Here is a 16,936-nt window from a genome sequence, read left to right on the forward strand (position 1 = left end):
TCACGCTAAAACCTGTGCAGCTGGGCCAGCAGAAAAGGTCCTAAAACCAGTAAGAAACAGAAGGCAAGAACTGAGTCTTAAAATCTGTATGCAGATGTTAAAAACTAACTCCTACGCCAGAATGACATTCTCCGTTAGAGCTCATAGATAGAAAAGTCTTAAATTTAATATACGGTGCTAAGATGTTGTTAGCTAGATATTACATGTCATTCAGAGAACAGTTTTAATAAGTGTGCTTTTTTTTTTATTTCTCCTTAAAAAAAAAAAAGATGTCGTAAACCGTGGTCTTTGCTCTAGTCCTTCCTGCACTGGGTCTGAAGCCTCGCTTGTCTGTCAGTGAGCTATGCACTCAGGGGCTCCCTCCGGTGGCATTGTCATTGGCAGCTTGGCTGGAGGGAGACTTGCGTTTGGACAGGTTTGAACAGTTCGGCTGTTTGGTGGGCTGTAAGGATTTGGCATAAGGCGAATACCAGTCTCTTTCGAACACATCTTTAAGTTGTTTAATGATGCTCCTGTTGTCTCTCGCCTCTGCCTGGTTGATGACGAGGCCCGTACCCGCATTCAAGGTGAAGTCGTTCCCTACCCAATCAAAATTTCCTGCAAACAAAGAAATCATGGTGAGGAGGTGCGATCAACTGGGAAAATCCCCAATATATGAAATGTAGAACAGATTCAAATAAAAAAAACATAAAATAAACACCCAGGAATAACGAGAGAGGCAGAATCATGATGACAGCTCCAGAGAAAAAAACTTGCAAGAAGCCCTACATATGGCGGATTAATATTTGCATATTATTTTGGCATTTTCTTCAGCTTCGCTCAAGTTGAAACTCAGAACAAGGAATCTGCTGTTCTTTTTCTGTAAATGTTATTTCTTATTGATGTTCACAAGACACACTAAATACAGCAACATTTAAAATATATAGGAATACACTTTAAAATCCTGTGAACAATTACACCTTCTCAAAGAGACAACATCGAATCCATATGTGTAAACATTATTATGCAGAGACACTTCACAATGGAGGCAAAGCTGAAGTCAGGGAAGCTGCTCCTGCACTCCCTAAGGAGAATGGAAGGCATCCCCCAGGGCAGGAGGACTGGCTGCTTGGCCAGGTGTTTCAGGACAGTTTTCAGAACATGCCAGAAACCGGTTGGTTTAAATAGTAGAAATGTATTCTCATGACTTTGGAGACAAAAATTAAGGTTGGTTCTCTCTGAGCGCTAAGGGAAGTGTGATGGCTAATTTTCGTTGCTGACTTGACACACTTAGGAAGAATTGCCACCATCAGACTGGCCTCTGGTCTATGGGGCATTTGCTCGATGGCTAGTTATATAGGAGGGTTCTGTCCACTGTGGGCATTGCCCTTCCCTGGGAAAGTGGGCCTGGGCTGGATAAGAAAGGTATCTGGCCATGAACCCGGGATCAAGACAGTAAGCAGTATTGCCCTCTGGTTACTGGTTCAAGCACCTGTTTTGAGTTCCGGCCTTGCCTTCTCTTGATGAACCTTAATCTGCAAGCTGAAACAAACCCTTTCCTCCCCAAATTGCTTTTGGTTACAGTGTCCATCACAGGGATAGAGAAACTACTAGGGTGGAAGGGATGAGTTCCAACCCCATCTCCTGGGTGGCCCCTTCTCCCTGTCTCTCCACACCGTCTTTCCTGAACGCATGCCCTTATCTAGCCCTCTTTCTGATTTTGCATTTGAAACAGGATGTTACTATATAGTTGAGGCTGGCCTCAAACTCACAGCAGTCCTTCCCCTTCAGCCTTTGGAGATGGGATCACAGGCACGAGATACCATACATCGTTCCTCTGTGGTTTGTTTTTGTTTTAAATGGCATAGAGCACATTAGATTAATGTCTATAATGATCCTGCTTGGGAGTGATTTTCCTTTCACACATTCTTTCATACAGGGAACTGGGACTTCAGCATATGAATTGGGAGGCTGAGATTGTTTCAGAAGAGGTTGATAATTGCTATGCCATTAATGCTTAATCCGTCTTCAAGACTACATTGGTTTGAATGAGAATGACCCCCATAGACTCATATATTTGCTTGCTTAGTCCTCAGCTGATGAGCTTTCAGGGAAGGGTTAGGAGGCGTGGTCTTGCTGGAAAGGTGTGTCACCAGGGGTGGGCTATGAGGTTTTAAAAGCCCACACTTGGCCCAGTGTCTTTCTCTCTGTGTCTGCTGCCCGAGGACCACGTTGTGAAGCCCTCAGCTACTTCTCCTGCACCATACCCACCTGCATGCCACTATACTCTTCACTGTGATGATAACAGACTAAGTCTGTGGAATTGTAAGCCAGCCCCCAATTTCAATGTTTTCTTTTATAAGATTTGCTTGGGCCATGGTGTCTCTTCATAGCCATAGAACATGAAAACAAAGGCACAGAAAATGGCTGAGCAACCCTAACCTCCCAAATATGTTTCTTTGGGATTGAATGGGCAAAACCAAGCTTTGTCCTTAGAAGGGGACAGTGCTGTTTATTTCTCTGATCTTCTGTGTCCTGCCTTGGTCACTGAGTACCTAATGTTTACTAGGTCTGATATGAAGAATGTGGATAGAAATCTGAATATGACAGTTTCTGCCTTCAAAGAGTCAATGAAGGAAACAGTCATCAGAACACAGAAGGCAGGAGAGGGTACACCTTTCACATCCAGAGCCACGCTCGCTGGGGAGAAGACTTTCTATCCTTCACTAAACATGCCAAGAAGAAGCTGTGTATTGAGTGATGAGAAACACACTGAAGGGACAAGAGATAACCAAACTCCCAAAGGAGGGTGGTATCTTGTGGGCAGAGAAAAGGTCAGGAATTTGGAATATTAGGGGCTGTGGTCAAGCTGCAAGGGAGTCTGAGAGGAAAGAAACTATAATTTATTGTCTACTTTGGGTGAAGCTTGTGGTTACAAACACTATTTTACATGATGGGGGGGTTAGAATTTACCATGAGGAAGGAGATGTTCACAGAGGTTCCTACACTCGTCCCAATTTTCATGGTTAACCAATGGTGCCTCAGGGAAAACCGCTGGAGCTGGGGTTCAGAGTCAAATCTAACTCCAGAGCCAGCACTTCACTTCTGTGTCATATGGCCTCTGACCCTAAAGGCATCCACTGACTGCTTCACCCTGGACAATGACCTCAGCTCAGGCTCTGGAGCATAGCAGCCACACTGGGATTTCTGCTACGTGCATTGGCAGATCAAATTTTCTGGAGGAAACAGACACAGACAAATGTGTTGGGGGAAGCCCTGGGAGGAGAAAAGAGGATGGAGAGAGGTGAGGACTTTGGGGCCGTTATCCTGTAAACCGAGCTTTTTCCTGCTATCAGTGAACAAGCCAAAATCACAATGTTTGTGGATTTCAAATGCTTTGGTTGGCTTCTTTCCGAGATAGCTCTGGGACATTTCTTGCTGACACAGGGATTTTGCCTGACCTTCAAGGTGACATATATATATATCTGTATTTTTTCTTAAAGTTGGGCTACAATTTCACCCGTTATCTTTTTAGACTATTTCCACCCCCCCCCAAATGCACGCTAAGGCTGCAATATCCAGATGTAGTGTGTCCTGTGTGTATACATGATGTCAAGGGTGCCAACGAGCTCATTTCGTTAGTAGGCAGCCTTGGGCATCTTGCCAGCACCTTCCATTAACCTCCTGCAACCTCCTTAGCTGTCTCATAACTCAGACACTTTCCTGAAAATTTTGCAGAGCTTCATTCAGACACATTCTGGAGAATTTAAAATGAAGGAGAGAGGACACTGCCTGAAGATTCTTCTGCAAGTCTCATATTAACCTAATGGAGCTGTAACCTCATACCCTGGGAATTTTCTTAGTTCCACATTATCAATGAGCATCGAAGGAATGATTCAGGAGATTGCCCAGTGTGCTGAGGATTATTTAAGATACCAGTTATTTCCCCTTTTTGTTCTTTGAGTGTTTTTCTGTTAGAGCTCTGCTTCTCTCTAGGGAATCAGTGTTTTGTTAGAACTGTTGTTATAAAATGAACTCACCAAATAACATCTTAGCACAGGACGAGGAAGAGAGCAAGAATCCAATCTTTACTAAGGCCCCGGACCCACCAGAGCGAGCATGTGGGGCCATTCATATATCACCTCACTTAACCATCACGTCACCACTGTGTGCATGTCTTGATTCATCCATAAGTTTTAGATAATTTAGACAGAAGTTCCCATTTTTTAGTTTAACAATTCTGAGGTATTTTTTGTCACTTATCTTTAAAGTTTTTATAATTATTTGTTTATTTAATATTTATGAGTGTTTTGCCTGCATGTAGCTCTAATTTTAAGAAGGCAATGCTGTAATTAGAAAAAATAGAGACTGATATTCTCAGACTGGGATTGCAATGACCCCGTAGTCTGGACAGAACACAGAGCTCCTCTCTGGACACCTGCATGGCCGAGTTACATCCCTATGCAGACCCCATGTCCTCATTTCTAAACTTGGATTACGCTCTCCTCTCTGTTGGTAGTGATGCTAACAGGACTATATAAGGTAAAAGTGCTTCAGGAAGTAGAAATAACCGATAGGAGTTCTGTATTCATTCTGCACCCCACAAACATGTTTTTCTTCTCTGCCGAGGCTGCTACTTCACCTGTGTGATGTAATAATCACCCCCATTCCCTAGGATTTGAGCGTCTCCTTTTTATAGACAATGTCAGCCCTATCTGGGATGATTCCAGTGCAGGAATTACCCTGGCCTCCCACACACTGTGACAAGTTAGAATAATCCCACCGACGTAGTGATTTATGCACCTGGAACTTTACTGCCTTAAGAATGACAGCTAACATTAATTGGGCATCATCCGTGTGCCAGGTGATTTGTGTGTACTGTCTCTCACTTAAACATTACTCCGTGAAGTTAAAGACTGACACCAGCCTCATCTACAAATCAGCAAACTGAAATTTAGGGAGGTCCAGGGAACTGCTCCGCGTTAGATATTTAGAAAATAGCAGAGATACCGCGAGAAGATGGCATGGATGTCTTTGTTTCCCAGACACTATAGCGACTCCTCACAGCCCCAAGATGGTATGTCTCATGATCTTGTAGACAGAGAATAAGCATTTTGGGTCTATGTATCTGTTCCATGATGGAGGAAGGTCATTGGTTAATTAAATAAAGAAACTGCTTGCCCTGATAGGTTAGAACATAGGTGGGTGGAGTAAACAGAACAGAATGCTGGGAGGAAGAGGAAGTGAGCTCAGAGACGCTATGCTCTCCTCTCCCGGGCACACGCGATGAAGCTCCAACCCAGGATGGACGTAGGCTAGAATCTTCCTGGTAAGCGCACCTTGGGGTGCTACACACATTATTAAAAATGGGCTAGTCCAGATGCGAGAGTTAGCTGAGAAGAGGCTAGATATAATGGGCCAAGCAGTGTTTAAAAGAATACAGTGTCCGTGTAATTATTTTGGGGCATAAGCTAGCAGACGGCCGGGGTGCTGGGGACGCAGCCCCGCCGCTCATATTACTACAGTTCCATGCCAGAACTCACCTCTCATAAGTCCTTCATCTCCTTGCTTATAAAATGAGCTGAATGGACCAGAGAATGTGTGCAGAATGCAGACAGTAAATCGTCTTCCATGGTTGGCAGCCATGGAGTAGAGAGAAGGTCTACTTAATTGAAGAGCTCTTGGCCTTCATCCTCCCACCTTTTAGTTGCACAACCTCTTTAACAACTACAGCAGACCCCTACTGTCTGGATGATGCCCAAGGAGGAGCTTTTCAGCCCCCATACCCACCAATGTAAGCTGCTCCGTCTGTTACCATGTATTTGTTGCGGTTTAATTTTGGAAAGGTCTGGTTCTTCTGTTCTTTCGTTGCACAAGCATTCTCTCTTTCCAGATCAAAAAATTTCTGTAAGACAAAAAAACCAAGAAAAAAATGGTAAGAAAGCAAAGCAGGTCAATTGAGAATGTTTTGGGTCTTGTTCACAAGCACAAAGGAGCCTATTATCCAAATATCAGCAATAGACCTCACATTGGGTTATTAAAATGACGCTCTTGTTACTTTGTATAGATGAAGCTATTTTTACTCTCCATCCATATAGGCAACAACAAAGAGAATTAGCATGTTCAACTAGCTCTGTTATTAACTCTACAAAGCGAACAAATGAACACAAAATTCCTTCTCTGAACAGGGTGAGAACAAGGAGGTTGGTTGTTTAATCTCACTGTCTTACTGAGCAGGGCACACTGGCCTTGCAAGCAGTTTCTAGGCATTCTGTGTCTTGCATGCCAACAAACTGAATGACTGTTTTTACCTGGTGCTTATATTATGTCAATGACTAACTGATTCATCTGAGAATCTGCAATGGTCAAAAAAGATTTTGCCACAGAACAAATAGTTTTCATTGGAACACCTAAGTTCATGGGCTTTTTGAATGGGCAACTAAAAAAAAAACAAATCACAAAATTCAAACTATAGAACTCTTGTGTCAGTGCGACTTTAAAGAAATGATGATGATGATGATGATGACAACTATAATATTAATAGCATTCTATTTCACCCAAGGCCCAGAATGAGATGCTTGGGAAGTGAGGCCTGGCAGCAGGGAAGGCAGGCCTTTGAAATTTGGCCAGGGTTGGATGGATTATCCATCGGGAATGAGCCCGTAGGACTCTGAAGGCTTAGGTCAAGGGTCTCAGTTCTCCACTGCAGTGGAGGACATGGATCCTAGAAGGTCTTTCAGCTCTGGCCTCTGTGAGCTGGAAGGGAAGAGAGGCAGAGGCCAGATGTGGAAGGTGACTTCATGTATAAGGTTCTGCTAGTTCTAATTTGGGTTGGGGAAATGGTTAGAGTTGGTCTAGCCTTATACTTCACGCTGGGAGAAGTGTAACCTGATGATCACTAAGGGCTCATCTCTTCTGAGCCTCATCGGGGAGACTTCTGAGACAGCAGAAACCAGACCAGTGTCTCTGACATCATTAGAGGTCTTACTGTGCTGGGAGAGAAGCAAGGAGACCAAAGAGAATCACTTCATTAAATAAAGTAATTCAAGAGAGCTGTGAAAATATTTTTTAGATTAAAATTAAAAAATTATGTGTATCTATTTATGTGTGTTGAAGTGTGGGTATGTGCATGTGAGTGCAGGCGTCCACAGAGGCCAAAGACGTCTGATTCCTGGAACTGGAAGTATAGATAGTTGTAGGCCACCTGCATCACCTGATGTGGATGCCAGGAACTGAGCTCTGGTCCTTTGCAGGAGCAGTGCATGCTTTTATTTGCTGAGCCATCTCTGCAATTATGAGCTGTGACAATCTTGCAAGCAGCAGTCTCTCCCCGATGTCCTCAATGATACCAAGCCACATCTGGGCAGGTGATGAGAGTATCTACTTAGAGACAGAGCACCATGCGTGGTCCCAAACTATCTATCTGCCTTGTCAGGGCTCTGTGCTTCCTGCAGACATACTGTATCCAAAGTTTTATACCCTACTTTTCTTGTAAAATCTCCCTGACCATCTGTGTCCTAGATGATGGGGCCATGTTTCCATCCCACCCATGCCTGTCTTGACATTTAAAAATACATGGCCTCTGTTTTATAAAATGGCCAACAGTGAGCTATTAATGTATGGCTTATTCAAGATTCATGACCATCTGTGTCCAAAATGGTGAAACTGAAGGGGTTCTGCAGAGGCTACTGTGGCAGATTCCTCTTTTCTTGTAGGATTTCGAGTGCAAGCGCCTTAGAGGCAAGCATGGCGGGAAGACCCCTGGCTTTGGGTGAAGGGAGACCAAGAGTGATTGTGGAAGTGGATGTACGATGCTGTGGGCCCAAGCTCCTGCAAACCTCATATACTCGACAGAAGATCCTGTAATGTCACTCACTGACCTCCAGGGTGCATGATACTCACAGCGAATACCAGATCATAAACGACAATAAGAAAAGTCTGGGCAATGCTTGGTCCACAGAACAGTCCATGTCTGGTACTGGAAACCTAGGCAAATGCCCACGTCTTGGGAGGGCATATGCCCTGTTGGGAAAGCTACTGCCTTTATTTTGCTTAATGGGCACGCGGCTCCTGTCAAATTGCCTTCTAAATAACTATGTTTATGCACAATGATTAGCGTTGCTATCAGCTTTGGTCTACAAAGCATCTTTCTGTAGGGGTCAGAAGTTACTAGAGAGACTCATAATTAGTCAAAGTATTGAGGAGAAATGACTCCTAAATGCCCAGCCATAGATGGAACTTCTATCCTTCAAAGGCACACAGAACATCAGAACAGGGGAAGGAGCAGGGAGAGGCGGAAAACCCTCACTTTTTGACATGACATAGCTGTTGTTGCACCTTTGGATTTAAAGTAAGCTGTGATAAGCTGCACACGTAAGACTGGGCCCATCAACACGCTGTCATGGGAGCAGGGGTGGGGGTCATGTGGTTCCATCCTTCCCTGGTGATTTATTATCAACAGTCTGTGGTTGATGGGGACGGGAGAGGCATTTCCTTCAGGTGTGTAGCTCCTCAGATGGGCCCCACGCTCCTATAAACAATGCTTTTGTAAATAGTCATAAGGAAACTCACTGGGGTGAGAAATGACTTGGGCATTGCTCTGGGTGCTCTGCTCTCCTCACTGGTAACAGAGCCTATCTTACCACTGCCTTTCCCAGATCACCCCCCCCCCGCATGCCTTTTACTGCCTTCATTTGTGCATAACAGTTTAACACATATTTTGAACACTATTGGCTTCATGCCAGCCATTAGGGACAGACAGTGACTAGACATCTGGTTTCTGCATCATCTGACTTCCCTGGAGTCCCAAGTGCCACTTCAGTACTCTGGATGATGCTGTCCCTGAGCTGAAGCAACCCCAGCATTCTCTTCTCTATGAAGAAGCATAATGGACATCTGGATGGGCCTCTCAGGCCTTACCTGGCTCCCTTGTATCAACCTCTGCTTTCAGTCCTAGTATTTGATTTCAAATCCCAGTTAGCACTCTTACCCTGTCTTGGATATTTCAAACACTTTCAAATCTTGCCTGCCAGACAGATGACTGGTAATAACCACAAACCTGTTTTCATATTTCCAATACTTACAATGATTTGTGAACTCATAGACAACAGGATGTCTGCTTCAGTTTTAAAAATTAAGATTAAGTACAGAGTTGTATAGAGAAAGGGATGGAAATTCTTGGGTTCCCTATAAGTGAAGGAAGGAAAACAGATAACGGGAGCTGAGGGTATCAGAGCAGGATATTCTGTAAGTCTTTTTCTTTTGTCCCAGTGAGACACAGCTGCCCTGCTGGACACACAAGCCTCCCTTGCCTTGTGGTGTCACCCTGTGAATGACGTCTGTGACGGAACAGAAGCTGAAAGGATGCTTACCCCCATAGGCCTAACCATCAAGTCTCTCACTCCTCCCTGTCTGTCTCTAGGATATCAAGGGTCAGGAATAAGCTGGAAGCTATGATTCAAGATGGATGCTTCAGAGACTCTGTCATCCCATGCTGACAGATGCCTCAGGAAGCACAGGGCCTATCACAGAGTGGGGTCTCGGCACACAGTCACTGAATGCACAGGGACTTGGTTTGAAAACTGAGGCCAAAAGGCTAAAGGATTAACAGTCATCAGTCAGCTGAAAGTGGGGAAGACGGATGCAGGCAGAGGAAACAGCACTCACAAAGGCCCGGACGGGAGGAGGCAAGAATTAGAATTAGGTGATGTGGGATTCTCCTCTGTATGGTTAATAAAGCAGCTACTCTGGGTCTATTGCAGCACAGAATAGGGAAAGGCAGGAATTCCAAGCAGATAGAGGAGGAGAGAGTAGGTGGAGTCAAAGAGACATAGCCGCTGGAGGAAAAAGATGCCTGCATGCTGGTACTGGTAAGCCACGAGCCTCATGGTAAAATATAAAATAATGGAAAGGGTTAATTTAAGATATAAGAGCTAGCTAGCAATAAGCTATTGGCCAAACAGTATTGCAATTAATATAGTTTCTGTGCGATTATTTTGGATCTGGACGGTGAGAATGAACGAGCGGTCTCTGACAACACATGGGTACTAGGGTTTGAGTGTGAAATGCTTCACATAGGCTCATGTGTTTGAACACTTAGTCTAGTGGGGGGTGATATTTTGGGAGGAGGCAGGACCTACCTGAAGAAGTAGGTCTATGGGTAAAGGTGGGATTTACAGGTTAGATATTGTTCCTAATAACAGCCCAAAGTCTGTCCTTCCTGACTGGCCAAGATGTAACAGGTCGAACTGTCAACTCATGCCAGCAAGGCACAAGTCCTGGCCACCATGGAACTGTGGACTCAGATCAATCCTGCCTCCCTTCAGTTGCTTCTGGTCTACATTCTGTCATGGTAGTGAGAAAAGTAGTAGAAATGGGTTACTAGCAGCTCCCTAGCTTGCCTTTCTCTGGGCATCCAGAGATGGATTAGCACATGCACAAGAGACAGAAGCAAGCCCAGGAGTCTGGGCTAGTGGGATGGTGGGCAGGGTTAGTGTGTGTGGGTGGAGGTTTCGACTGTCAAGGTAACAAATAAGATTAGCAGGTGAATGAAGCAGTTAAAACGTGTACTTGAAGGGCCTGAGGAGATGGCTCGGAGGGTAAACTGCTTGCTCTCTGTGCGTAAGTGAGAGCCAGAGTTTGGATTCCTAACATCCACATAAACTTCGGCAGGAAGCTGTCTGCAACATTGCTGTTGGGGGTAGATGGAGACAAGTAGCTTAGAGGCAAGCTAGGCTAGCTAGTTTATCTAAATCAGTGAGCTTCAGGTTCGTGAGAAATCCTGTCTCAAAAAATTTTAGAAAGGTAGATAGGAGGACATATAATGTTGACCTCTGGCCTCTACCTGACTCCTCTCCACCCCTGGGTGTGCCGTGTGTCAACATCATTCATAGACATGCAAAGGGAATAAGCCCTTTTTATTGAATAATCCAGGTGATAAAATACTTACAACTTTCAAGCTGCAGTTGGCTATTTCAGTGCAAATAGCTTTAAGAGACGAAATGAAGTTAAAGGTGAGGGGGTCAGTCTCCTTCCAGAAGCTAATGAGGAGCCGGACTTTAACGCTTCGCAAAACTAATGCTTCTCTTATTTTCCCATCCAAATCTGGCCAGTATGTTCTGCAGAAGGAAAAAAGGAAACCTACCTGAGAAAGAATTTTACTAGACAACAGAATGCTTCGCTGTTCCTCTGCACATTGCTTTAATCTGTAACATGTCAACCAACATGTAGGATAGATTGATAACATGGATCTTTGGAGTTTGGTACCAAAGGTGATGTTTTTCTAGGACTTCCTTATAGCAGGTCTTATACAAGGCCTATCCATAGACTTTACAGAAGGCCTCAGGTTCCCAGGGTGAAGCTATGTGGAACTAGTGTTCAGATGAACCAACCCCCTTGGGTTGTTTTCAGCAGACCTCCGAAGCTTTCCAAGCCTCGTGTGGTGGAAGTGTCTACTTTTGGGCAGAATTAGCTGCGTGTCTTGCATGCCTCTTCCCAGATGCCATGGCAGCCTCTATTCTTTGACAATATCCCTCACTCTCTAAAGAACATCTGCTCTAGTCATCTGAGCTGTCCAATGCTCTTCTTTCCGTATTATCTTTAAAACCATCTCTATAGACCCAGCATCCCCCAGCTCCTTTCCCTCCTTCCTCTGGGATGGACACTGGGAATCCTCCATCAGGCCAGTAGTTTCCTGTCACCTAAGCCTCTTCCCACAGTAATTCTCCCAGACGGCTTCTCAGCCCTTGCCATGTGTTTCTATGACCAGTTGGTCTCTTGGCTTAAGGTGTGCATGTGACCATGGGCTCTACCCATTCCCCATCATGTCATTTCAGAAGTATCACTTATTCCTTATGTTAGGACAAATCAGTTACTTGTCTTAACTAAGTCTCAAACCATGCCTTTTCTCATTTCTTTGTAGGGATTCTGCTGAGAGTCCAGGCTCAGTCACTGTTTGGATAGTTACTGTGAACTACAGCTTGTCAGTGCTATAACCACAGCATCTCCAGGGTCTGCTCTCTGACCCTCTCATCCTCTATGACCCTCCTGCCCTCAATACTTCCTTTCTTAACCACATGAAGCCTGTGCTTTAGTCCTGATGGGCTACAGATCTATGATGCCCCGAAGTCCCAGTTCCTTCAGCCTCTCCTTGTCTCTTTTACCTCGTCAACCCAATTCCAGTTAAGATCACCTGCAGGCCATTTGTTCCTCCACCTTCCTCTTGATCTTCAAAGGACCTAAACCCTGGGTGACATTAGAATTCTCTCTGTCATTTTCTAGGGACTACCAGGAACACTCACCCAACCTTCTACTCTAAATTGGTCCCTCGCCTCAACTATTTTTCTTGGTCAACCTCACCTATATAATCACAAACATGGCTGCTTAACAGCAGGTGTGATTTTGCTACTCCTTTCATTAAGGCACCAGCGCCTTCCCCAAATCATGAGACTCTCTATGAGAAGCCTCCCTACCCCCTTGCTCCTCATCCCTGCTTCCTCTCCAGAATGGTTTCTTGCTGCCATATCATGCTCTGCGATCCAGCATTGAACCTGGCAGGCGTTTTGCATCACCACTGCATGCTCTGCTAGCTGGAAAGGCAGGAATCCCAACACTGTCTCTAACGGATGGTGTGTGTTTAGATCATCTCTGTCTTGTGAGTTCTCAGGTCTCCTTTCATTTAGGTATTTGACAACGAGGACACTACATTTTAAGTCTAAGATATTAATTAATTCCGCAAACACACAGAATTCACTTCTGAACCTCCCTGCTTTTTAGGATCAGTTTGATGTCTAAATAATAAAACTCATTTATATGACTGAGAAGAATGTAATTATAGTCTGAATATTTGAGCTACATATTTCTCTTCTGTGCCCTTTTGTTTAGAGAGGTGAAGGTAGGGGCTGGAGAGATGGCTCGGAGGTTAAGAGCACTGGCTGTTCCTCCAGAGGTCTTTTTTTACTTTTTTATTTTTCCATTCAAAAATTTACAATTCCTCCCCTCCCGCTTCCCCACTCACCCTCCTCCCTCCCCATCCCTCCTAAGAGAGGGCAGGGAACCCTGCCCTGTGGGAAGTGCAAGGTCCTTCCCGCTACATCCAGGCCTAGGAAGTTTTGCATCCAAATAGACTAGGGTCCCAAAAAGCCAGTATATGCGGCAGCAGAGTAGAGGATGCCTGAACTGGCCTTGCCCCACTATCACACTGATGATTATCTCCAATATCACCATAGAATATTTGTCTGGCGACGGATGGAGATAGAGACAGAGACCCTCATCAGAGCAATGGACTGAGCCCCCAAGGTCCAATTGAAGAGCAGAAGGAAGAAGATGAGCAAGGAAGTCTGGACTGCGAGGGGTTGGTCCATCCACTGAGACAGTGTGCCTGTTCTAATGAGAGCTCACCAAATCCAGCTGGACCGGGACTGAATGAGCATGCGATCAAATCAGACTCTCGGAATGTGGCCGAAAATGGGGGCTGACTGAGAAGCCATTGATAAAGGCACTGGGACTTGTTTCTTCTCCAGAGGTCTTAAGTTCAATTCCCAGCACCCACAGGGTAGTTCACTACCATCTATAATGAGATCTTGTGCCCTCTTCTGGCAGGCAGGTAGAACACTGTACACATAATAAAAACAGTCTTAAAAATAAAGAAAGTTGAAATTATAGGTTTAAAATTTTATTTTGTTTCTGTCCATGTCCCTGTAGGCAGCCCCAGAAATCTTATTTATTTGCTGAGCTGAGCTTGGTGGAAACTTTCTTTGGTCTGTTGACTCCCTCTATATTTGAGGTGAATAAATGTTTCCTTTTTTTTTTTAATGATTTTTTTAAAGGTTAGCACACGAAGCAATGTGTTTCATCATGGCATCTTTGCTCACAATACAAGAAGTATTTGAACAACAGCCAGAATAACTAAGATTCGAGCCTTCAGGTTGGTCTCTAGCTCTTTAAGCATCTTTACATTTTCCCCTACTTGTAAGATTTTTGTTTCTTTGAGACAAAGTTTCACCTTGTAGCCTAGATTGGATTTAAAAGATGTAACCTTGGATGATATTGAACTTGTGACCCTCCTGTCTCAGCCTCCCCAAATCTGGGAATACAGGTATGCACCACGACATACCACAGACCCCCCACCCTGACAATGAAAGACTTGAGTTTTGCTTATGGAAAGCCATGAAACAAAGTTTTGGTAGTCTTGAGCCATCATCCTAGAATCCCGTGAATTTGGTCCTCTATTCTCCTTGGTAACAGACAACCAGGCACAATGTGTTATGTTTCCAGAGAAAAGCTGACATCTAAAATTTACTCTAAAGTCAGATAAACAAGAAATGAGAAGAGCATAAAGAGGAGGCAGGGGAACGGTGGAAAAGTGAGTGGGAAAATCCATGAACATTCAAAAGATGCATGATGTCTTAAAGTAGCTCTGTTTTAATAGCATGACTCTTATAGCTCAAAACGCTTTCCCACGGTCATGAAGCGACCCATTTCTGGCAGGCTTTTTGCAGTCTTACAGACATTTGCATAAAGATGCTACATATTATGCATATGTGGGATCAGCAAGACAAAAAATATTCAAGTAATATATGGCATGCTTAATCATTTAAGCTCACTAAATGGCTATTTTGAAATTACAGTTTTCTGAATGATGGAGGACCTCATCCACAGTCAGAAATGCGCATTTTAGAAAGTGTTTCCTGTTCAAGCTAATTCTGAAGACGCCGACAGCACCCAAAGATGTGCCTTTGTTGCAAGCAAGCAAAAGAGAACGCTTGGGTGTGGTTCCACATTATGTGTGATTATTCTCCCGAAAGCTTTATCATACGTTCTGCCCCTGAACCATTTCCAAGTTACTATGTCACCAAACCATGAAGAATTGAGAAGTTAACCACTGTAAAAGCAGTCTTCTTCTCTTATGGAAGGGAACACTGTCTGAGAGCATGCATTTTAGATTCCTTTCCCTCCTCATCTTGAAGACACAGAGAGATATGCTTTTTCTATTTAGGTGATTTTCCTTTTTTTTTTTTGACTCTTTTAAAAAATATTTATTGAGCTCTACATTTTTCTCTGCTCCCCTCCCTGCCTCTTCCCTCCCCACTTCAACCCTCCCCCAAGGTCCCCATGCTCCCAATTTACTCAGGAGATCTTGTCTTTTTCTACTTTCTACTTCCCATGTAGATTAGATCTATGTAAGTCTCTCTTAGTATCTGCATTGTTGTCTAAATTCTCTGGGATTGTGGTTTGTAGGCTGGCTTTCTTTGCTTTATGTTTAAAAACTACCTATGAGTGAGTACATGTGATAACTGTCTCTCTGTGTCTGGGTTACCTCACTCAAAATAACATTTTCTAGCTCCATCCATTAGGTAATTTTCAGAGTGAAGTTTATCCAACCTTCTTTCTGAAATTGCTCTCATGCCTGTAGGATAAGCTAGGTACTCCTGCAGAGTGAGCTCCCTCCCCCAAGCCTTTAAATTGGACCCACTTGGAAAAGCAATGCACGAGGGACCTTTTGCAGATGTCCGCTACAGCAGCACAGCCTCTCAGAGCCCAGAGGCCTGAGCACCCAACAGTACAGGTGGCCAAGTCCCTGACCTTTTGGTGCTCGTGCTGGAGATAGGCAGGTAGTCCGTCACGGCAATGTACACGTACTGCTTGGCGTCGTCTATCACGCTGTAGATGGCATCGATGTCAAAGCTTCTGTTTTTAGGACAGAAGAGTTTGGGAGAATTCTGTGAAGATAGAAAACCCGATATGTTAGAGTTGAATTGTAGGCATCTGTGGATTTAAAATGTTTTTTATTTGTGTTGGTAGGTCTTGGTTTATTGTTAGTCACACGGTTTGTAAACCTCTTGTCTGCTTTTCCTTGTTGTTGTTGTTTTTATTTCTTGTTTGCTTTTTGAGACAAAGTTTCTCTCTGTAGCTTTGACTGTCCTGGAACTCACTCTGTAGACCAGGCTGGCCTTGAACTCAAAGAGATCCACCTGCCTCTGCCTCACAAGTTCTGGAATTAAAGGCGTGCACCACCACTGCCAGGTTTCCTTTCTGCTTCTTGGTCAGTTTACAACAAGCTAGTTTGTGTTTTGTCAAAGTTGAGGCAGGGCATGTATCAAGTCCTTGTTAGGAGGGAATTTTTGCTTTCCTTACACACCTTGCTATTGTGAGAGCAAGCTGCCTCAGGTTATGTGATTTTAGGCTCCCTCCTGTTTGTGACTGAGGATATTCTAAAGTATGATTTACAGACTTATATACATATAGAGGAAGCAATTTATTCTTGAAGTCATTTCATCTGAGAAGTGATGTTGGCCATAAAACTATCCAAGACACAAATCTAAAATCTCTCATTTTTCTGTATCTTTCATTGAGTCAGGAGGAGGATTGCTGATGGTGGAGAAGGGGCATCTATAATCTGCCAAGGAAAACCCAAGTTACCATGATGCCCACATCTATCAAGAGAGTCAGAGAAGAAAGATATCCTGCCAAACATCAGTCAAACGAGCTAAAAGGCAAACTGTGCTGAAGGTATTTTTCGCATGTCTGAACTTTCTCTGTTTTTACATGCAGTTGGTATAGCAAGGGGGAGACGAATTTCAGAGTCTTAGTGTTTTTCCAGCAAGGAGGGTTGAACACGAGTGTCTCCTGTATGCCCTGCCTTTCCCCTGACATCAGTCCCTGTGGGAAGCATGGGTACACAAAAGAGATGATGAACATTTCTGGACCTGCCTGGAATAAAGAGCAGCATGGGACAATAAGAGTTCCCAAGTCATTTGTCCCCAGTGCCTTATCCTGAATCAGTGGGGATCCTGTCTTACTACATGACTCACGGAATGAAGGTACTGGGGTGAATACCCCCTCTATGCACAGTAGGGACAAAGTGGCTAACAGGGGCATATTAAGGGTAAACCCTTTCTAGGCATCCTTGTCTGGAGAGTCCTTGTGATGACCATTAGTGATTATTAACTGCCTAATA

The 16,936-nt window shown here is 44.1% G+C and overlaps 1 protein-coding gene across 4 annotated transcripts in view; it reads right to left on the reverse strand.

Annotated features, from left to right (window-relative positions):
* Window positions 1-209: 209 nt before the first annotated feature.
* The window catches only part of Pld5 (phospholipase D family member 5), a 297,093-nt gene continuing 280,366 nt past the window's right edge, over window positions 210-16,936 (reverse strand). For all 4 annotated transcript variants that reach the window (XM_075989221.1, XM_075989224.1, XM_075989222.1 and 1 more), the window contains exons 7-10: window positions 15,562-15,698; window positions 10,928-11,096; window positions 5,770-5,884; window positions 210-597 (exon numbers count right to left, since the gene is read on the reverse strand). In XM_075989221.1, coding sequence (XP_075845336.1) covers window positions 350-597; window positions 5,770-5,884; window positions 10,928-11,096; window positions 15,562-15,698 — 669 coding nt within the window. In that variant the 3' untranslated portion in view covers window positions 210-349. The remainder of the gene's footprint in view (window positions 598-5,769; window positions 5,885-10,927; window positions 11,097-15,561; window positions 15,699-16,936) is intronic.

This window comes from Microtus pennsylvanicus, chromosome 10, assembly GCF_037038515.1.
Source record: "Microtus pennsylvanicus isolate mMicPen1 chromosome 10, mMicPen1.hap1, whole genome shotgun sequence".
Taxonomy (NCBI): domain Eukaryota; kingdom Metazoa; phylum Chordata; class Mammalia; order Rodentia; family Cricetidae; genus Microtus; species Microtus pennsylvanicus.